General features: G+C 43.7%; 1 protein-coding gene across 5 annotated transcripts in view; it reads right to left on the bottom strand.

Moving 5' to 3' along the window:
• FGF1 (fibroblast growth factor 1) overlaps window positions 1-22,514 on the bottom strand; it is a 66,694-nt gene that overhangs the window by 6,430 nt on the left and 37,750 nt on the right. For all 5 annotated transcript variants that reach the window (XM_054977422.1, XM_054977421.1, XM_054977424.1 and 2 more), the window contains exon 2: window positions 7,072-7,276. In XM_054977422.1, the coding sequence (XP_054833397.1) occupies window positions 7,072-7,240 (169 nt within the window). In that variant the 5' untranslated portion in view covers window positions 7,241-7,276. The remainder of the gene's footprint in view (window positions 1-7,071; window positions 7,277-22,514) is intronic.

The raw sequence follows: 22,514 nt of genomic DNA, 5'->3' as shown, positions 1-22,514 counted from the left end.
CTAATAATAACACACTTTGTAAACTGCTCTGAGTGTGGTATTAAGTTATCCTGAAGGTCGGTATAGAAATCAGATGTTGTTATTATTATCCTTAGCATGGCTGCAAACCATGCCATGCTAAGAGGGCCTACCTCACACTTCAGAAGCCATGGAAGCTCAAGGCTGAACTAAACTTCCACTAGATTTTTCTGCTTGTGCACATTCTTCAATATAATGAGCCTGTCTTCCTCTTTCTGTAGAACTAGGGGCTGTTTCATTTATTATTAGTTTGTAGAAATGTCATTACAAAGAGGAGCTCCATAGGTTGTGGAAAATGAGGGCGCCACCCAAGTTTACTTACGTAGTCAGCTGTAACTAGGGTTATTCCACTGGCACATATCCATTTAAGGAGTTTCCTCTGTAAATATTTTTTTCATCAGGATGTCCAAGTTTAATAGCTCATTTACGCTAAGCTCATTTCTGGCACTGGCTAGCAAACACATATCCTTTAGAAAGCAACACGCAACAGGTTTTCAGAGAGCCCCTAATGAAAAAATGTTACTTGGTGGGAGGGTTCTATACATTTCAGTTCTTTCCTGCCTTGTAGCTGTGCTTGCTCTTATTGCTTTCTGGCCTATTGGAGGAAGAACTAAAAAAATACATCACAGTTGCACTACAGTTGCATCCTGGGGAAGCCAGTTTGGTGTAGTGGTTAAGAGCTTGGGACTCTGATCTGGAGAGCTGGGTTTGATTCCCTACTCCTCTGCTTGAAGCCAGCTGGGTGAACTTGGGTCAGTCATGGCTTCTAGGAGCTCTCTCAGCCCCACTCAACCTCACAGGGAGTTTTGTTGTGGGGATAATAATGACATACATTGTAAACTGCTCTGAGTGAGTGTTAAGTCATCCTGAAGGGCAGCATATAAATCAAATGTTATTATTAAGTTATTATTATCCTTCTACTATCACAAGATGAGTGGACAACGGCTGTTTCCACACTACTTACCTTCATCTAGAATGCTGCGGAACATCATGAAAGAAACGTGGAAGATAGTGTCTTCTTGCATGAGTTTTGCCTGATGTCGTGCAAAACTTGTGTGAGAAAACACTATCTTCCGTGTTTTTTTCACGACATTCCGCGGCGTTCCGGATGAAGGTAAGTAGTGTGGAAACGGCCAACCTCTAGTTTAGATGACTGTCTGAAAGAATTAGGCAAATTCATAAGAGTGTATGAGTATCAACTGCTACTGATGATAACTAAACATTGGTGCACACAAGCAATGTACTTCTAAATATCAAATCATGTGGAGAAGGCCAACATGGTCTATGTAGCCCTCATATACCTTGCATGTGAGTGCCAAGAGTCATCTGTTGGGCACTTTTGGAAACAACACTGGAGAAGATAGTGTTGTCCCGCAGGTGGAGTCTGGAATTCATCTAGAATTACAATTTATCTTCAGATTACGGAGATCAGTTTCCCTGGAGAAAATGATGACATCAGAAGGTAGATACGATGACATTAAATTCCCATTGAGCTCCCTCCCCAAACTCCACCTTCTCCAGGTACTTCCTCCGAGTTGGGACCCGTAGGACTAGAAGAGCCTTGATTTGATCCTCCAGGGCAGTTCTTACATTTTAATGGTAATTCTGGGCAGAAAGGCATGGAATTGAGCCTCCTAAAGGCTCAGAAAACATAGAAAACATAGGTTCTGTTAGAATGAAATAGATATGGAAATAATATAAAACCAATACATGGCCACATGCATTATCTATGGGTGAGGTTCTCTAGAGAGCCACGCCCACACATTATTTAAAGATGAACAGTTGCATTTGAATGTCCAGTGTTATGAACTAAGTGCTTATTCTTGTTCTTCTCACACATAGGGTTTCATTCACACATGCAATCCATAGTGTTGCAGCAATCTTGAAAACATAACTGCATTTTCAGCTATTTGCAGAATACAGTTCCTTATGCAGCGTGGAAAATTTTCAGCAGGTCAATATAACCTGTCTTATGTTGAGAATTGCCTGCATCGTTGGAAACCTGTTTCGTGCAAACAGCATGCAAACAGCTCACCACATGGACCTGCTTCTACATGGCTGCGTTTTCAAGTGACACATCAAGTGACACAAATAGCCAGGAGGGAAATGGGATTCAGGAGGCTCGTAAAAGATTGTTGGCAGGACAGAGGTTCCCAACCAGGATGTAGACCATCTCATGATGCTAAAGAGGAGAGAAGCCGTCTCACTGCCATTGTCATTACCTGCTCTTGGCTCAGTGGGATTAATAGTAAAGGAGTTTCTCCCAGGTTACTTATTTTTTGCTGTGAAAAGAAAACCTTATGGCTGAGATCCAAAGAGGTACCTTAGGGATCGTGTGCCTTTTGTTTTTTTTAATGGTAGACTTGCCCCATTCTACATCACAAACTGTTTTTTAAATTCTACCAAGTTTCAAAAGCAACAAAGGGAGGGGGCCTGCTTTTGAAGAAATGTAACCCCAAGCCCTACTGGGCATACAAAACTAGTTATGCTCTCTTTTGGGCCAGTGCAGTAGATGCGGCCCTTCATCAATCTCTCTCTAAGCAAGTATCTCATGCAGCTTGCCTTTTCCTTCTTTGCAAACTGCAAGCACACTTGGGCCTTTTGCAGAATTCCCTCCTTGTTTGCTTTCCTACCTCCCTTGCTTGAACGGGGTTTCAAAAAGGTTACATGCCAGTTTACTCTAGGTTAGAGACTTCCCGTCTGTCCTTTGCTATGTTTACTCAGGATGAGATCACCTTCACTCTGTCTACTTTTGAGTGTGTGTAAGTGTGAGTGTGTAAATGGCATTTATAATTAAAACTCTACCATAAACTGACTTCAGAAACAAACCAGAAAGCAAAGCTGGGGCAGGGGAGGAAAACCACATATTCCTGCGGCTTTTCTTAAAAAAAGAAGTGCTTTTCTTAGAATCTGGAGCATCTGTCTGACTCTCGGCACATCCTGCAGCAGGGAGTCCAGCTATATTCCAGTAAATGTTCAGTAGAGTAGTGTATACACAGGACAGGAAAAGGCCCTTTCTGTGAAATCAGTGCATTTTTTGTGTGCGTGTGTGTTCTAGTATAGCAAAGTCCTGTGCATGTTTTCTCATCCATGGAACCTTACTGTTCCAATATCATCTTCCATCTCAGTAACTCCTTTTCTCTTGGCAAGGAATCCCAACAAACCTTCCCTATGTTTTGAGATCTCTATAGAATTGGTATCTTACAACTTCATAACCCAGATTCCTTTGAATTTCTCCTTTTGGACTGTTACTTTTTTCCCATTTAATGTCTGTATCCTTTGTAGTCTGAAGCAGTGGTTCCTTTCCATATTCTGTCATTAAACTCTGCATCTGTTCCTGAGGACTGGAAGGTAGCTAATGTTGTCCCCATCTTTAAAAAAGGTTCCAGGGGAGATCCGGGAAATTACAGGCCAGTCAGCCTGACGTCAATACCGGGTAAGTTGGTGGAAACTATTATCAAAAATAAAATTAGTGGGCACATTGATGACCAAAAGCTGATGAGGAAAACTCAGCATGGGTTCTGTAAGGGAAGATCTTGTCTCACCAATCTGTTAGAGTTCTTTGAGGGAGTGAACAAACAAGTGGACAAGGGAGACCCGATAGATATTGTTTATCTTGACTTCCAGAAAGCTTTTGACAAAGTTCCTCATCAAAGGCTCCTAAGTAAGCTCAGTAGCTATGGGATAAAGGGCCAAGTCCTCTTGTGGATCGAAAACTGGCTAATTAATAGGAAACAGAGAGTGAGCATAAACGGGCACTTCTCACAGTGGAGGGTGGTGAGCAGTGGGGTGCCACAGGGGTCGGTATTGGGTCCAATGCTTTTTAACTTGTTTATTAATGATTTGAAATTGGGATTAAGCAGTGAAGTGGCTAAATTTGCAGATGACACGAAATTGTTCAGGGTGGTGAAAGCCAGAGAGGATTGTGAGGCACTCCAAAGGGATCTGTCGAGGCTAGAAGAGTGGGCATCCATGTGGCAAATGAGGTTCAATGTAGCCAAGTGCAAAGTAATGCACATTGGAACCAAAAATCCAAAATATAAATACAAGTTGATGGGGTCTGAACTGGCGGAGACTGACCAAGAGAGAGATCTTGGAGTCATGATAGATAACTCACTAAAAACGTCAGCACAGTGTGCGACTGCCATAAAAAAAGCTAATGCTATGCTAGGGGTTATTAGGAAAGGGATTGAAAACAAATCAGCCGGTATCATAATGCCTCTGTATAAATCGATGGTGAGGCCTCATTTGGAGTACTGTGTACAGTTCTGGTCGCCACACCTTAAAAAAGATATCATAGCACTGGAAAAAGTACAGAGAAGGGCAACTAAAATGATTAAAGGGTTGGAACACTTTCCCTATGAGGAAAGATTGAGGCGCTTGGGGCTCTTTAGCCTGGAGAAAAGACGACTGAGGGGAGACATGATAGAGGTTTACAAGATAATGCACGGGTTAGAGAAGGTCGAGAAAGATGTGTTTTTCTCCCTTTCTCACAATACAAGAACTCGTGGGCACTCTATGAAATTATTGAGCAGTCGGGTTAGAACAGATAGAAGAAAATACTACTTTACACAAAGGGTGATAAACACATGGAATTCGTTGCCACAGGAGGTGGTGGCAGCTACAAGCATTGCCAGCTTCAAGAGGGGACTGGACAAATATATGGAGCAGAGGTCCATCAGTGGCTATTAGCCACAGGAGATAGATGGTATTCTCTTTGTGGGGAGGTGGTGCTCTGTTGTCTTGGTGCTGGAAGGAAGGCAGTGGGAGGGCTTCTGGTGTCCTGGCCTCACTGACAGTCCTTTAGATGGCACTGGATTTCTAGCCACTGTGTGTGACAGAATGTTGGACTGGATGGGCCACTGGCCTGATCCAACATGGCTTTGCTTATGTTCTTATGCTTATGTTCTTATGTTCAGTTCTGGTACAGAAAATAGATTTTGGAGTTGACAGACTGACTGCAATGCTATGCAAAGTTTCTACAACCTGTCCTAAACTCATGATTTAGTCTAGAATACTTCTGCATAGAATTGCACTGTAAGTCTAGGATCGTGCACAATTTTCTCTAGAATTCAGGCTGCCTTAATCTTCTCCATACATTGTACCCCAGGCTTTGCACAAGGCACCTTTCTCACTCTTCTGGAATACTGGGTATAGTAAAACACATAGCCGAAGGGGCATAACTGAAGAGAGGAGGTCAGTTACAAAGCCAGTTCGTGTTTTGTGAACCAGTGGTTCATAGGAGCTCATTTCTCATGAACTGTGACAATTTTTTTTCGTTTGGTTTGTATTTCAGTTCATCACTGCAGACAGCCTGGCGTCAATCAATCAGTTTCCTAGGCAATGGAAGGTTTGCAAGAAGGTCTGCAGACCTTCTGCTGACCCAGAAGTGATGTTTTCATGAACTGAACGAACTGGTTTGTGAACCGGGGTAAGTTCGTGAAAGTTTGTGGTTCGTGAAATGTGATGAACCACAAACCGCACAGTTCGGAATTTTCCCAGTTCGTGCCCATCTCTTGTGGCTACCATTAACCTGCAGTACAAAATTCATTAATATAAACAGGAGTTGTAACATGGACTTGTTGCAGTGAGTGTTTTCTCATGCTTATTCCAATTAATTGTCATGGGGATGGGGAAACGGTAAACAAGTTGGTGCTATTTTCATAATCCCCCCCCAACACTATCAGGAAGATGCATGTGGAAATATGGGATCAACCATGCGTCCCCCATGATTTCTAATTAATTCCTCAAAGCAACTTTTAAGCCACCATGTCCTTCTGACCTAGTTCATGTAAAGAAATTATTTACAAACTGCTGAATTTGCAGTGTAGCATGGATTGCTTTCTAATAAGATAATTTTTGCTGAATCACAGAAGACTTGCCATCCCCCTGCTGAAGGTGGGAGATCCCCTGCCCCTAGCCTGCTGCCCTCTGCCATTGCTCACCTGAGGGAAATTAATGGGGGAAACGGGGATTCACTGGACTCACTGGCAGGTTTGCAAAAAGTGATGTCATCTTGTTGCTGCTGTAGCTATGTTTTTGTCCAAAAACTCTATGGTGGTTCTGGCAGACTGGCAAAGCAATGATATCACTTTCACTTCCGAAAATGATGTCATTATGTCACTGGCAAGTGTGCAAACAGGCTGGTAAGTCTGCCCCCTGCTAGCTGCTAGTGGGAACCTGGCACCCTAAATCACAGTTTCGCAGCTATGCTTCTGTTTGAGTTGCAGTTTATCGTGGTTCACTCTACATATGTGTCTGCATATGATTTGCATTTTATATTTAGTGGTTTGGTTTACAAACATGAAGGCCCTGCATGTATCAGCTGGGCATATATATGCCTTTGGCACCTCTTTGGTTTGTGTGTGGTAAACATCAGCATGGCCACTTGTATGTTGATGAGAACAAGAGTTGGTGTGAAGCACAACTTGCCTGCTCTTTTTTGGCTGACAAAGCAACTGTGTAAAATACCATCATCTGAAAGAGAAAATGGAAGTTGGGATACAAAATATATAGCAAAATCAAAAAGAGTCCAGTAGCACCTTTAAGACTAACCAATTTTATTGTAGCATAAGCTTTTGAGAATCAAGTTCTCTTCGTCAGATGCATGCATGCATCTGACGAAGAGAACTTGATTCTCGAAAGCTTATGCTACAATAAAATTGGTTAGTCTTAAAGGTGCTACTGGACTCTTTTTGATTTTGCTACTACAGACTAACATGGCTAACTCCTCTGAAAATATATAGCAGTGATTTTAAAACTGTGTTCTCAGGAAGCGTGATGTTCATCATCAAAGTTCCTCAATGAGAAGACTAGTGATGGCAGACAAACTTTCCCGTCAGAATCTTGTTACTGATGTTCTCCATTAATGCCCAGTCATCTGGGAATATTGGGCATGTTCTCAGCTTATGAAAGATCATGGTAAGTCCAGCCATAAACTCTAGAACATGCCCAGAATCCCTTGCAATACATAAGGAATCCATGGCCAGAGGTTCATCAGAAGACAGATGGTCAATGTGAAAAGAATTAAAACAAGGCAAGGAAAAAGCTTACTGTGTGGGTCATTTCGGTCCATCGTGCCATCTACTTTGCCATCAGGAAGTATCCTCAAAAAGTGGCCCCCATTGCTGCAGTAAAGCAGCTTGGGCTTCTTGTAATTCCCCATTGGAAGGTCAAACTTTTCTGTCAGAGCCATGAACGTTGTTATTTCCCCTTCAGCCATTTCTTCTTTGCCTCTTTGGGTGTATGGGCTTCAATCCTGGAAGAGAAATTCCACACAGTAGCAATCATGCCCTTGCCTACTCAGACGAGATGAGCCATTGACAATCAATCGTGTATGTGTATAATCTAACAGCAAGCTCCTCAGATGGACAGATGAAACAGGAAAACTAGGGTAAGCACAATCATTCCGTGTTTGGTCTCAACAACATGTTAAATGACTGTTTTATAAATATCATGGTTTGCTTCTTGAAAGATTAATATTGCTTCTCAAAATTGCAATTTCGTTGCTTTACTTATTAAACAGTGTCAGAGAAATAAACAAGATGTTGTTCTGATGAGATCCTGCATATAGTTTATATACAATAACATCATGATGCACACTCCGCAGCCTAAAGAAAACCACATTTTGTAATTATCCTCAGCCCAAAGAGGCACATAATTATTGTATGCCCTTTGCACCATCCAGGGTTGCAGGGTCCCCCCCCCCCGGCAATTTGTGAGGGTGCAGTGAGACATATAAGGTTGTAGAAAAGTTTGCCAGCAACATCATTGATGTCACTCCCCACCACGAAGGTACCTTAGCCAGCCCTTGTGTATCTGGATCGAGGGGGAGGGCTCACAAGTAAGATTTACAACACATAACAGTGTGAAAGTTTACCAGGTCTACAGAACTCATTATTAGGATATAAGTTAAAAAATTGTTTCATTCTACCACTCATGTAGCTGCATATGTTGATCCAGCTTCATACACAAAACACCTTTATCTTCACAGCCCTTATATTTTGATATGTAGTTTAACTTCATAACATTTTCAGTTCAATCCTATGGGGGCGGGGGCAAAGTGCACAGGAAGCAGAATAGGAGCTACAATGGGATTTCTTTTCCTAATGCCATCGTAATTTCCACTTATGACGATCTTGCACCTGAATGCCACTCCGCCCGGGTTTCCTGCCAGTGCTCATCTGCTGTGGCCAAGTACAGGCACATCTGCTGCATAAATCCTTGCACCTGCAGGCCAGAGTGTGTGACGGGGGGACAGGATGCAAGTTAGTCAGATTCCTAAGCCATTTCAGGCTTGGGAACACCCCTCGCAGAGGCAGAAAGTTACACTATGATAAAAGGTGGTGTAGCTCTTAGGTGCCCTCGCTTCCCCACCATGGGTGGCTTTTCCCAAAAGTCCTGGAAGAGCATAGGATGCCAACTAGCACCCCGCAGCAGCTGAGCCCCGTCATTGGCACCCAACCACACCCCCACCCTACATAATCTCCGGCCAGGCCCCTAATTAACTCAGGCAAGTTGGGACATAGCAGAAGGCTCTGTCTAAGAGCCCTCTGCCATGGGGACTTAGAGCATGAGACAGAAGAGGGGGCACATGGGGTGGGGAAAGCACAGGGAGGGGGCACTTTGAGAAGTTTGACGGGATCCTTGTTCTCACACATGGAAGGAGAGCTAAGGCTGGAATGTCTCACTAACTTCTTCCATCCAAGTTCCCTAATAGGCAGTGCATCTCCAGAGTCTCAATTCAAGGAAGGGGTGAGGATGCATTGAGAGGTAAGAAGGAGCTGTGGAGCTGGCTTCCTTGGCTACCTCGTTCGCACCCATCACCCAGCTCCCTTCACACATGAGCCAGTGCCTTCTTCCCAAATGCTGGCCTCTGTGGTTGAGGAAAAGGGGAGGGGAGCTGTCCTCATGACACCATGGTACTTGCCTACCAAAGAGGCTTCTGCCCCTGGATCCATGCTCAAGAGAGCTGCCTTGGACAGGAGGGGGGGGGGCGGATGGTTGTGGCCCATGTCAGGGCTGCCTGGAGACTCCCTTGTCTGAGGAATGGCTCTCCTGGCTCCGAAAGCAGTGTGCCCAGGCACAGTTGCCACCCCAGACAAGGGGAGATGGCAACCAATATCCAGTCAACCTCCTCACTTTCAGCAGCTCAGTAAAGTCTGTGTTGTGTACCAACTCTCTCCCTATCTGTTTACTTGCTTGAGGATGACAGTGGCTCTATGCCCCTCCCCTCCCCATCCCTCCCCCATTTCCCACTTCCCCATTGGCCTGCCCCCTCTCACATCCCAGAGGATTTTTGCTGGCTCCAGGCTGGTAGGGATGGGGTCGCCCTGAAGATGTTCTGCTGCACTAAAGAACAGCGGCCAAACTTTCCACCCACCCACTTCCCACTCAGACATAGTGCTGTGAGCAGGGTGGGACTTGCAGTGCTGTCCCTTTGTGTCTCTGGCGTGAGGGCTCCACGGAGGTCTCCCACTCTCCCACAGCACTGCTAGTGTCTGATAAGCCAGGCAGATGGGTGGTGTGAGGTTGATGCAAAGATGTGAGGATGTGGTGGTGGTGGGGAGATGGTAGAGCAGTGTGCCGGACAAAGCTAGGGATCTTGGGCACATCATCAGCAAGGCCAGCTTGCTCTCCCTTTTCCTATTTGCTTGGGTGGGGGGGAAGAGGTGGAGCCAGGGCTCTAGCCTACCCTTTTGGGGTTCACTCAACAAGCAGCAGGCATGTCATCCTGGCACCATCCCACTGGGCCATGCTGATCAATGAGATATTCTTTGTCTGGCCCAAGTTTCTTCAGGTGATGTCAGAGCCCTGGAGGGTTCTTGATTCCTTCCCAGTTTGTCTCTCAGGAGTTGCCTCGCCATGCTCTAAGTCTTGGGGGGGCAGGTACTGAGTGCAAGGAGCTGAGGGGCCAACCCTGGCCAAGTTCTTCTTGGTCCCGCTGCCTGAATTTACTTTCCTGGGAGAGGAGTGCGTGTATTGTGAGGTGGCAACGGAGGGAGGGGGTGTTTGCCAGCAGGTGGTGTTTCGCTTGCCAACCTGGCCCTTGCAGGAAATGAGTGGCAAATGGGTTCCCTGACTGCATCTGGGCTGTACATTCCTCCCGCCCACCACGCAGGGAAGAGCTCCTCTCAAACCAGGTAACTCTGTATGGATGCCACGAACACTGGGATCTTTGTTCCCCATGTGCCTGCTTTCTGGAGGGGAGGGGAGTGCCATCAACAGGCAGCAGCAGAAGCAGCGGTGATCACGACCTGCAAATTGGCTGCACCTTTGCTTCCCACTCGCAGGGCTGTCAACAGCAGCTGCCAGACAACTAGTGACTGTTGCTAGGGGAACTAGGGGGCTTGTGCTCCTTCCCCTCCAGTGTCGCTCTTTCGTGAGAGTTCTTAAGGAACGGATGAGCAGCGCAGAAGTTACATGGGTGGGCATCTGACGGAGGCGAGGGGAGATTTAGGATTGCACTATGAAGCATTGAACTAGTCAGTAGCGTATTTTCAGCATACACATTATAACATTTTAATTATATACAAAATTAATTACATTTAAAGATAAACATATCAGCATCTTAATCAGTCTTTAATCAGAATCATTTTCTGAAACTTCTGATTCTGGACTTTCATTTTTATTCTCATGCAGCTTTTTGGAAAAATGGAGATTTGCACAAATCGAAACAAGCTTCTGTAGTCTTTTTACACAGTGCAGGTGCAGAAATGCATCTAAATCTGTATATGTCTACAAACTGATCTCCTTAGCTTTAAAAACATTTCATTCATTCTAAAAGAGAAAATGTTTCACAGGAGTTTTTCTTCAGTGCTCCAACAAATTTCCCATTTTTCCATCAGAAAAATTTAGGGGAAAGACCTTGAGGAAAAATTGGGGGGGGGGGGAAAGCCCCCACTGGGCCTTCACATCTCTACTCAAAAGTCAGTCCCACTTTGTCCCATGGGACTTACTCTCAGCTAAGTACATACAGGACTGAAGGCTAAGTGATGCACCATGTAAATATGTGGTGGCTCAGAAGATGTTTGAAGCTCCCAACACTACTGGCCTCAATGGACCCTGCAGAGGAGGACTGGCAAAGTGCCTGCCTTTTCTCTGCAGAAGCTGCTCACTTGGATCTGGCCAGCAGCTGCAGGAGCCTTTTCTGCCTTGTGCTGGATAGACGGAAAGAAGGCAACAATGGAAGAACACGATACTCCGGCTTTCCTACTGCAGGAGCCAGCTCAGGTCGGGCCATGAGTGTTCCGAGAAGAGGCTCCAAGCAGACTCCTGCAGTGGGACGCCCCTGGGCACCCTTTGCTTCCCGCTCTGCTTCTTGCTGCCTCCCCAGCATGAAACACAGAAGCTCAGATAAGAGACACTGCCAGGATGGACAGAGGAGAGCAAGCTGGACATGGAGGAAAGGGAGTAAAACCACTACTCCCCCACTATGGCCAACCTGGTTTTTTTTTTCTTGGGTAGTGGTTTCACTCAGTCTTTTAGGAATCCATTTACCCTACGTTCCAGGAAAGTAGGTAAGGGTATTACTTGCTGGGCTTGCAGTTGGCAGGTGGTTTCTGGGGAACCAGCTGCAAACAACAAGCCCCTGCCCCCCCTCCCCCGGCCGCCAGGAAATAGTCTTGCTTACTCTCCTGGACCATGGGGCAGGAGGCACACTGAGGAATAGCACTCAGGAGAGCCACAGGTGGCATGTCAAAGAGCCACATTTAGCCCCTGAGCCGTTGAGTATCGCTGCCACAGCAGCAGGAAATGATTGGAAGGAAGAGAATGGATGCTGTGTGTGTGTGTGAATATAGGGAATCTTTTTTGTCACTGAGGAAAAGGAAAAGGACAGATACTGAGCTGAGTACTGAGCAGAAGTTATACTTTTATAAAAATCTGTAATAGATGAAATAAGCACATTCAGACAACCTGGGCATGTACCTCAAGCCAAAGTTTTCTGAAAGAGCACACCAATTTCAGTGAGCACAAGGAAGTAATGTGGTCAGTACTATCCCTAACAGTGCTCAAATCTCCTCACTCAGGGAATTAAATGCCAACTATTGGAAGACGCCAATGTGAGGTTCCAGCCCATTGTTGTAACCAAGAAACCAAACCATTGTGTTTCTTTACCTCCTGAAAAGTGATCTGAAAGTTCTCAGCTAAGTAAATGGATACAGGAATATAAAACAAACAGTAGGGGACATGGTTGACTCACTTCTAGGCCGGCATAATTCTTGAGGTAAGGAAAAATCTACAGATTGCAGGGCTTAGCAGATCATTCATAGTTCCACTTATCTGGTACAGGAGGCAGAAAAGCCCTAAGCCAGGGCCTGTTCCTTATGTAGGCTGAAATAAGGGGCAGAAGGGGCAGGCTAGGATGCATCCTTTGTGTACTGGATAGTCTAATGAGCCAAGTGCTTCAGCAGATCATTTTAGCAGAGCAGTGTTGTTGGACATTTGGAAATGATTTAGTTAATTTCACGTTACTATACTCCTTTAAGACTCCACACTATTTTTAGAATGCATCCTTGCTTGCCAGCAGCTTTTGACTCCACACGAGAAGTTGAATGAATACTATTTTCCACCCCCATTGTCCTGCTGCGCTAGACATGGACGCCGTTCTCATACTTTTATGACTGTGTCGTTGGTATTCCACACACAGTTCCACTCATGGCCCTGCTATTATACTTTTGGCAAAGGGATGCTTGGCTTTACGGGAATGAAAATGTGTGTTTGTGTGTGTGTGAGAGAGAGGATGCAAACCAAAGACAACATTAAAAGGCCTTATTTTTCTGGTTAGAGGCCTAACCTCTTAATGATTAAAAAGCTTGGAAAGGATCAGGAAATTTCATCCAAGACGCTAAGTAAGAGACATCTCTTTCCAACAGCTATGCAGCACCCCACAGTGAGAGTAAAATGGACCAAAGGCAGATGCCCTGTCAGGAGAGTTTTTCTGGCCCTTCCAGACAGGAATGGAAGTAACGCATTTCTTACTAGGATTGGCTTTTGAGCAAGGGGTTCAAATCAGCACTTGAGAGTTACTGCTTCAGCCATTTTTTAAATTGGTCTGCCGTTTCAGTCCATACCACCTTAACATTCACCCATGTTTTCATAACCTTTGCTGTTCTAGAACTGCAGGAGAGTAATAAAAGAGAGCAGCTATGCTAATGCAGCTCAGAGGAAATTGGGTCGCAGTTAAGGTTGTCAACCTCCCGGTGAGCTTGGAGATCTGGAATTGCAGCTGATCTCCAGACTGCAGAGATCAGTTCCCCTAGAGAAAATGGTTGCTTTGGAGGGTGGACTCTATGGCTTTATACCCCTCTGAAGTCCCTCCCTTCCACCATCTTGGCCCTTTCCAGGCTGCACCTCCAAATCTCAGGAATTTCCCAACCTCATGTCAGCAACTCTACCTGCAGTCTGCTCACAGCACCTCTGTTTTTTTTAGTTACATGCAGCTTGTCACCATTTTGAAACACTTCTGAGTAAGCATTCTACACAATCCTATGTTGTTGTCCTCAGAAGTAATTCCCATTGAGTGCAGTGGGTTGTAATTCCAAGTAGATGTGAACTGGGCAGCAACCTTAATGTGTTCCAGTGTTAGACATCTTGGGAATCATCCAGAAAAATGTGGCTACATTAAAATGATGCAGAAGTGTATAGTGGAATTCTAAATCCATAACCCTTTATGTACAAACAAAAATAATTAAAGCCCTGAGGCTGCATATAGGAAACATTAACATTTAAAAACTTTTATTGCTCTGAACTGTGTGAAACAGGGTACCTAGCAGAGCAGTATGCATCAGAAGACAACACTCTTCCTGCATCTCTCCTGTTTTAACTCTGTTTTTTATATATTTACGTCTCCATTCCTCAAAAATTCAAAAATTAGATCACCATTCCTCCAAAATCCTCCAAAATTAGATCACCATTCCTCCAAAATTAGATCACCATTCCTCCAAAATTGCTGTGACACATTTTTTTTCTGATTTGAAATGGAAGGCACCGTTTCCATCTTATATAGGGTTGCCAGCTCTGGGTTGGAAAATTCCTAGAGATTTGGGGGTGGAGCCTAGAGAGGATGGAGTTTGTGGAGGAAAGGGATCTTAATGCCATAGAGTTCACCTTCCAAAGCAGCCATTTTATTCAGTGGAACTGATCTCTGTAGTCTGGAGATCAGTTGTAACTCCCTGCTCTGCCATGTAAGCTTCCTGGGTGACATTAGGCTAGTCACGTACTGTCAGCCTAACCTACCTTACACAGTTGATGTGAGGGGGAAATGAAGGAGAGGGGAATGATGTAAGCTGCTTTGGGTCCCCATGGAGAGAAAGGTGGAGTATAGATGAAGTAAAATAAAAAATCAATAAATAACATGCATTACACCCCCCAGGAAAAACTTTTTTCACGGTCAGAGTAGTTCAAAGGTGGAATCAGCTGCCTAGGGAGGTGGTGAGCTCCCCCTCACTGGCAGTTTTCAAGAAGAGGCTGGATGAATATTTGTCAGGGATGCTTTAGGCTCATCCTGCATAGGGCAGGGGGTTGGACTAGAAGGTCTGTATGGCCCCCTCCAACTCTGTGATTCTGTGATTCTATTATCTGCCCCCGTTTTGCATTTTATTACCTTGTGGTTAGTGCTCACACAAATGCACTAAAGTGCTTGGGTGCAATCCCAATCTCGTGCACGCTTTCCAGTAAGTAAGGCCCATTTAACACAGCAGGACTCATTCCTGAGTAAACATGCTTAGAATGGAAGAGGATGCTACTGATAGGCTTGCCAACCACCTGGAGAAAAATATCCTGTCCCGTTGATTATTGAGGTGTTATTTACCAAGTGATGCTACCATACTATGAAAATTTTTACTTGCTCATTTCTTCACATTAAGCAAGTATTAAAGGGACAGGATGGTTTTCTCCAGATCTACTGGCAACCATACTGCACACTTAAACATTCTTTGAGCACAGGGTTTGTTTGACCCCCTTTTGTGGGTCAAACCCTAGCACTCCCTGCTACTAAAATCAGTGCAGGACATGGAAGAAGCCAGTTCTTTTCCAGTCTCCCCTTTCACTTGCCTTGTTCGCATGTACGTCTGTTTGTTAGAAACACCCAACATACATCCACGTTAAGAACGAAGCTGGGCACCAGTACCTGGATTCTGCTGTACATGCATTGAATGTAATGTGAGACTTAATCAATGCATGTACAAAGAACGAGCAAGTATATGGACTGTATTTGCATTCACTATAATTTGTGAATGGAGCTTCTTTTACAAAAGGAAGGAGGATTTTCTTGATAGTGCCCAAGGATGTTTCTGTATAATAGAAAGGCAAAGAGGTAAAAAGAGTATTTTGCCCTCTACTTCATCCAGAAGCATCAAGGAATGTAATTTTTTTCTTACTCTTTTGATTGTATATGCAAAAGATGATTAAACTGTGTTAATGGCTAACTAATCTAGGCTTTCAATGTGCAAGCCAATATGCAACCAAGTTTTATTTAGTTTAATTTAAATTTCTTTCTATTATTTTTCCTGGGTTTTTTTTGTGATAATGTTCAGTGTCTCTTGAGATGGGTAGGGCAGTAGTAGAGAACTGCATCATGTTCAAAGACAAAAAAAAAGAATTCTCTGCTCATCTCATAATTTTTTTGCCATGATTTGCTAAGCAAGCTCAATGCAATGGATGAATTCATCTGAGTAGTATTTACTGCCTGGCAGATTTTTTGAATACAACTGGAAACTGGCTTGCAAGACTGACATCTGGTGGTTGAGTCTGGTATAACTGTAATTTATTTCCTCATGAGAAGAAGCACGTTCATTCTAATGAAAGCTCAGAGCCAAGCAATATGATACACTTTTCACATGCCACATCACGGGTGCATGATCCACTCACAGTCAAACATACATTGGGGTAACTCACCTTAAAAAGAGCTAATTTGCTCAGTGCTGCAAGGGCAGGGGGGTGGGGGGAGAAAGAGCTTTCAGTTTTTCTCCTGTCCTGCTTTCGCTAGTGGAAAGAGTGCGTGAGGGGGCTTTCTGCCCCTTTCCTGTGGCTGTACCCTGGAATCAGTGACCCCGCATATGTCAGGTATTTTACATAGTTTGGCTCTCAAGGATGCCAAAGAGAATTAAAATCAAGTGTTTTTTTTTAAAAAATAATGTTCTCCAAGAAAAAACAGTGCAATTCCCAAAGAACATTTGTGCAGTTCAAAAATTCAAGTCTTCTCCATTAGGGCTGTCAAATGTCCAGTTCTGAGAATTTTCTCCTACTCTGTGTAAGCTTCTAAAATAAATGCAGTTGTTTATAATAAAAATGTTATGTATAAGTTGAATTCTTTTATTATATTTTGGAATTCACAATTGACAGTCATGTTTTGTTATAATGATATGTGTGGTATTTTTAAAAAATTAAAAACCCTTATTAAAATTGAAGGAAATGTCAGTAGGTCCCAAGCTTACCTACAAGAATTTATGTAAGAAAAAACAACCTGAGTTTTAAAAAAAATGTTACAAGTGACTGTTCCTTCTGTAAGATAGATGAAATGTATGCCCTAGGTCTATGTTCTCAGTTTCTAAATTATAAATGCAAATACAATACAAGCAATACAAAACCAAAACATACAAATAAAAGTCTTTTTTTTTAATTAGCTCCACCAGTTTCAGAAAAAAACAGAAGATAGCTGTCCCAGGCCAAAAATGGATCATGAGGGAGACCATAGTCTGTTGCTAGGTAGACATGGCCATCCAGTTTGAAGGGGAGGAGGAGTAGAAGGGGAGGGGGAGATGGAGGAGAAAGTAAAGCAGGGTCTATAACAGAAGAATGAAACCTGTTGCTAAGAATTTTGATATTGTCTCCTTGTCTACATTAAGCCACAAAGATCTTGCCCAAGACCACCTGAAGTGCATGGTGTATATACCCAAACTAATAACTTGCTGAGGGCCAAACTACAAGTGACGAATGACACTTGAATGGCAAGTGTATTCCTCCCTGTTCACTTGCCCTCTACTTGCTCTCCACTCAATCCCACTTGCCGCTCAAGTGTCATTTGTCACTTGTAGCTTGGCCCTGAGATAGTCTTTTCAAATAGGGTTGCCAGGTCCCCCCACTCCCTGGGCGGGAGGTGGGAGGCCTGGCACTTACCTTTTTCTTCACTTTCGTGCGTGCATGTGTGTGCTCCTGGCCTGCATGATGATGTCACTTCCAGGAAGTGTCATCATCATGTGGGCCACAGGCCACCCTGGGAGTGCTTCCACACTCCACAAGGTAGGGTTTCCAGGCCCCCTCGATCTCCCAGTGGGAGATTGGGGCCTGGGTCTTAAATGAGGGGGGGGGGGTGCGCGTGCGCGGAGCATGCACGCGCGCTCCTGCAAGCGCGATGATGTCACTTAGTGACGTCACCATGCAACCCGTTTGGGCATGGATCAGGCCCGTTGTGGGCCCCTGCGGAGCGCAGGAGCATTCCTGCGCTCCGCAGGGGCCCACAACGGGCCCAATCCGTGCCAAAATGGGCCCAATCCGTGCCCGTTTTGGCATGGATCGGGCCCGTTTTGGCATGGATTGGGTCCATTGTGGGCCCTTGTGGAGCGCAGGAATGCTCCCGCACTCCACAGGGGCCCCGATCCACGCCAAAACAGGCCTGATCCTGGCTGCTGCTGTGTGTGGGGGCACGCAGCACCGCAGGGGGGCATGCATTGAAGGTGCGCCCCCCCCGCTGGCCAGGTAGGTGGGGGCTTGGGTGGGAGGGTGGGGGCGGGGGATCCCCCACCCCCACTAGGGGTCTGGCAGCCCTACCACAGGGGCCCAATTCAGGCCAATCTGGATCTGATCCAGGTCGCTGCAGAGCGTGGGAGCTGCGATCCCCCTGCCGGCCAGGTAAGCAAGGGTGGGGGTGGAGGGTGGGAGCGGGGGATCCCCTACCCCCAGTGGGGGACTGGCAACCTTACCTTCAACCCAATTCACATTTGACTGAGATATAGAAATACTATCTCTGTAAGAAAAGAACATTGTACTCACTAGTGAAAAAGCTAATCATGGTGGCAAAGATTCTAACTGTCTTTAATGGCACTGTCATGAACCTAAGGAATGATTGTGTAAAACATGGAAAGTTGTGAAAACAGCAAAAATTGCAAAGACTATCTCATTACGAGAAAGGAGACCAACACAAATGTTTGAAACAACTTGGTTACCTTTTACTAACTTTTGAATAGATTGATGCAAGTTGACATAATCAAACCAAAATGAGCTAGGAGAGGACTGTATAATAAAAGATATTAGTTCTCAGTTAACTCCATTCAGCCATGAAGACTCATTAGATAAATGTGGGCCAATCCTTCTCTCTCAGCCTAACCTACCTCAGAGAATCATTGAGACAATAAAATAAAGGAGGAGACAACTTCCTAATACCACCCCAAGCTCCTAGAACCAGAAATAAAATTAGATAGACTAAGCAGTTATTCCAATCTAAGACCATTGACTTCCATAGACTTGGAAGAGTGCAGCTCCACTTAGCATCACACTGCTAATCAGACATGTTTGTGTCTAGAACTGGGTTTTGCTCATTTTCAGGACTTTTAATTTGTCTTTTAGTCCTGGGAGTGGCATATTACCATTTGTGAAAAAGACTGCATTCCTGTAAATAACATTGGGAAGTTAATTCATATACTTTAAGCAAATATTTTCTTTGTCTGCAGTAGTTAATTATTTTCCTTTGGGAACAGCTTTGCATTTCTCTTCCCATCTTCTGTGCAAAGGAGAAGCGATGTGGTACTTTGCAGCTACAGACATATCATGCTGTGTTAATAATTGCTGGGAGATCATTTCTGTATTAAGAGCTGTATAAAACATCATTAGCCTCTTTGGAATCAAGACACAGAAAAATCCTCACAATAATGAAAGTTCTTGCTTACCTGTTGGCAATTGAGTAACAAAATGGTTCCTTATGGATGAATTGTCTGCTAGGGTCTGTCGCTACTAACCATCAGATAAATCCATTGATACATTATACAATCAGAGTAAAACTTCAAACCTGCATATTCTATTGCTTCAGAGCTCTGTCAGCATGTTTCCTGGGGTGTAACCTTACAAATGCCAGACCAATTTCTTCTACGTGGACAATTGAAAAGAAATGACGAGACAGGCCAATTGGGTTTTGCAGCGGTTGTGCCTCATTAGTAACTTAACACCAGTATGATAACTGGGGCTTGTTGGATGGTAGTTCTTGAGGAGAGAAGTTTACAATATCTATAGACTCCAGAAGAAAAATAAATTATGGCTTATTGAGCTTGAGGGAAAGAATGTTGGCTTCCTTCCTTTCTTTTCTGAGTAATCATGTGTCTAACCAAGCCACATCAAATGCTGTTATCATTTCTTGAGCCTCTTTAGTTTAAAATGGAAAGTGTCATTAGTCATTACAGTCAACAGAAAACATCAAACATGTGAACAAGGACCTACCACAACACAATGAATCATTCTGTTCTGATACATACACCAGCCTGTGTACCTGAGAACATTTTTAAAAATGCCACTTGAGCTGTGAGGGATCATTTTGGATTCCACCAGAAGACAACTCAGAAAGCTACAAGGGACACCTGACACAGGTTGGACACTTGTCAGCTTCCCTCAAGTTTTGATGGGAAATGTAGGCATCCTGCTCTTGCAGCTGTAATGGAGAGCCAAGCTGTAAAACCAGGATGCCTACATTTCCCATCAAAACTTGAGGTAAGCTGACAAGTGTCCAACCTGTGTAAGGCATCACTTGTAGCTTGGCTCTAAGAGTCAATGTGGTAGAGGGTGTCGGGCTAAGAACAGGCAGACATGAATTCAAGTCTCTGCCCAGCCATGAAGTTTACTGAGTGACCTTTGGCCAGTCACTTTCATTTGCTTTAACCTACTTTACAGAATCATTGTGAAGATACGTGGGGCAGAGGAGACACACATTCCGTATACGGGCTTCCATTGAGGAAGGGCAGAACGACACCAAATGTAATAATGATGTTTGTTGCACATGTTACACTGGTTCATTATGAAATATAAGTCCACACATATAAGCACACTTATTTTAATTATATTTTATGTTGTGAACTGCCTTGAGTGTAGGCAAAAAGTAAAGTATAAATTACGTTAATACTTATACAGTGATAACCCTGTGTTTTCTTTGACTGTAGAGCTAATAAACAGAATACTGCTGTGGTATGAACGTTTACCCCAAATGAGACAAACCCTGATTAATTGCACCCTTTGCTACCTTTCCTGCTCCCTTCCTGGTCCTCCCCTTCCTTTGTAATAATATATTACCTTTACCTCTCCCTTCCTGTTGTTGTGGGTGGACCTGTGATACGAAGGAACCGAAACATCCCCCCTTTAATCTTCTTTTCTTTTTTTGGAAATTAACATATAAATGAATACCATAATAATTATATATCATGAAGCACTGCAGCATCTCAAATGGCAGGACTGTTATAGATAGTCCTATCCCAATTTACTCAATGTACCAACACATTATGTTAATGTTAACAAGCAGAGTTCAAATAAGTGTGCAACATTCCACATGACGTAAACCTTGTACTTTCAAGTTCTTTACAATTCAGACAGACAACTACTGATATTCCTCTTAGGCAAGGCACTTTGTGTTTGATGTATGACAATGTTCAGCTACATCTATTAATTATTTGACCTCTGAAAGACTTTTAGTGGTTTCAGCAACATGGTCAAGTGCTTGTTATTAATAGACTTTTTGATGATATATTTTGATTCTGAATAAACCATCCTTTGCTGGATACTTAATTCAGTGACACCATGAATCTTGCACACAAGGACTGTCAAAGAGATTTGAACTGAAATCAGACCCATTCAACCGAATCCAGATTCAGTAAGTGATTCTGGTGAAAGGCCAGTGAGTTGAATGGAGAACATTATAGAAATATATAAAACATTTTACTCTGAGGTTAAATCGGGCCAGATAATCACATTACTCTGAAATGTCTCCATCTCCTCTTCTCCACCCCCTCCTTCATTTTTGTGTGTGACACAGGCCTAAATGTCAGACCACAAAAACAATACAGCTCAGGTTTGTTTGGTGTTTTGCTGCAGGTGTGGCTTCCTCAGCAGAAAGATCCTGCCCTGACCACCTCCTACAGAAGTACTTAGCCATTTCCTTCCGCTCCATATTGCCAGAAAAATAGACCAATAAAAAAAATCACTCCTGGACCAAGGCAAGGCCTTTAATGGGTTTATTTCTCAATGCCATTTATAGACACCACTCTGTCTCTTTTCCTCTGTCTCGCTCCTTGTGTATTTATTTGGACCTGAAAATATAAATGCCAGTTGTTTGTGGTCAAGGGACAAGGCACTCACATTAGACCCTGTCCATTGACACTAGAAGGTAGACACCAACCCAAGGATACTGCTACTGTGTATACACAACAATTCTAATCCAGGACTATCTCTCTGTATAAAACTTTCACCATGTCCAAATTAAGCAAAATGAAAACAACCAAATTTGCCCTGATACCACAGAACTCGAAATACAAAGTCAAACCAATGAAACAATCTAGTGTTGGATTCTGAATCTCTGGCCAGTTTAAAACCAATGAAACAATCTAGTGTTGGATTCTGAATCTCTGGCCAGTTTAAAAGTCGTATCAGTCTGCGTGGACAATTTTGATTTACCCATCTTTACTGGCTGATGGGCTCTGGGAAGGTCGTTAGAACAATTCCTAATTTCTTACTTCATGTTGTTACTATCATTTATATCTCATTCATGCATTTGCCTCTTACAGGACTGAATATCATAATACAATCTATTTGCTGATTTAGAAGTTTCTTCAGGCGATGCAAGATCCTGCTTACTGCCTTTTAACAAGGGTGATAAAAAGGAAATGTAGACAAATAGTTGTGTGGCAACTGCCTTGGCTGCCAGTGAGTTTCTGATCTCAAATTAGGTTGCTGATGTTGGTCTTTTAGATCATGAGATTTCCACTGTTTGGAGGGCATTTCTTCCTGTATTTATTTATTAATGTGTTAAAAGATTTATATCCTGCCTTTCTCATTATCCACAGTGCCTCAAGACAGCTGACCAGTGGATTTGAATTACTGTCTGGGAAGGTTTTCTGGACTGTTCAAGTCACCAAGGTGAAAGAAATTAGATCATCTATGGGGACAAACAGGACCTTTTCTGCATTAGTCCTGAAACTCCCTTTTAGTTTTGTTATTCAGGTGTTTATTTGTGAGTGAGACCACCTTGGAACCGAAGAAAGGTTTTCCTAGTGGCGTTGCCAGGTTTTGAGGAAGGCTCCTCCAAGGTTCCAGGTATTGGAACCGGGACTGACATTACTTCCGGGGGGCTGGGCTGCCTGTGGCACTGTCACAGGGGAAGATGTAAATAAAATAAGGTAGCTACATTCAGTCAAGGAAGAAGCATATAAATTAATTAATTACTGAGGCACTCTCATATGATATAGGAGCGTTGATGGAATAGCATAGATGAATATTACCTGCTACAAGGTCTGGACCTGTTCAGA

Source organism: Eublepharis macularius, chromosome 4 (genome assembly GCF_028583425.1).
Source record: "Eublepharis macularius isolate TG4126 chromosome 4, MPM_Emac_v1.0, whole genome shotgun sequence".
Classification (NCBI taxonomy): Eukaryota; Metazoa; Chordata; class Lepidosauria; order Squamata; family Eublepharidae; genus Eublepharis; species Eublepharis macularius.
This window is presented reverse-complemented; position numbering and strand designations above follow the sequence as displayed.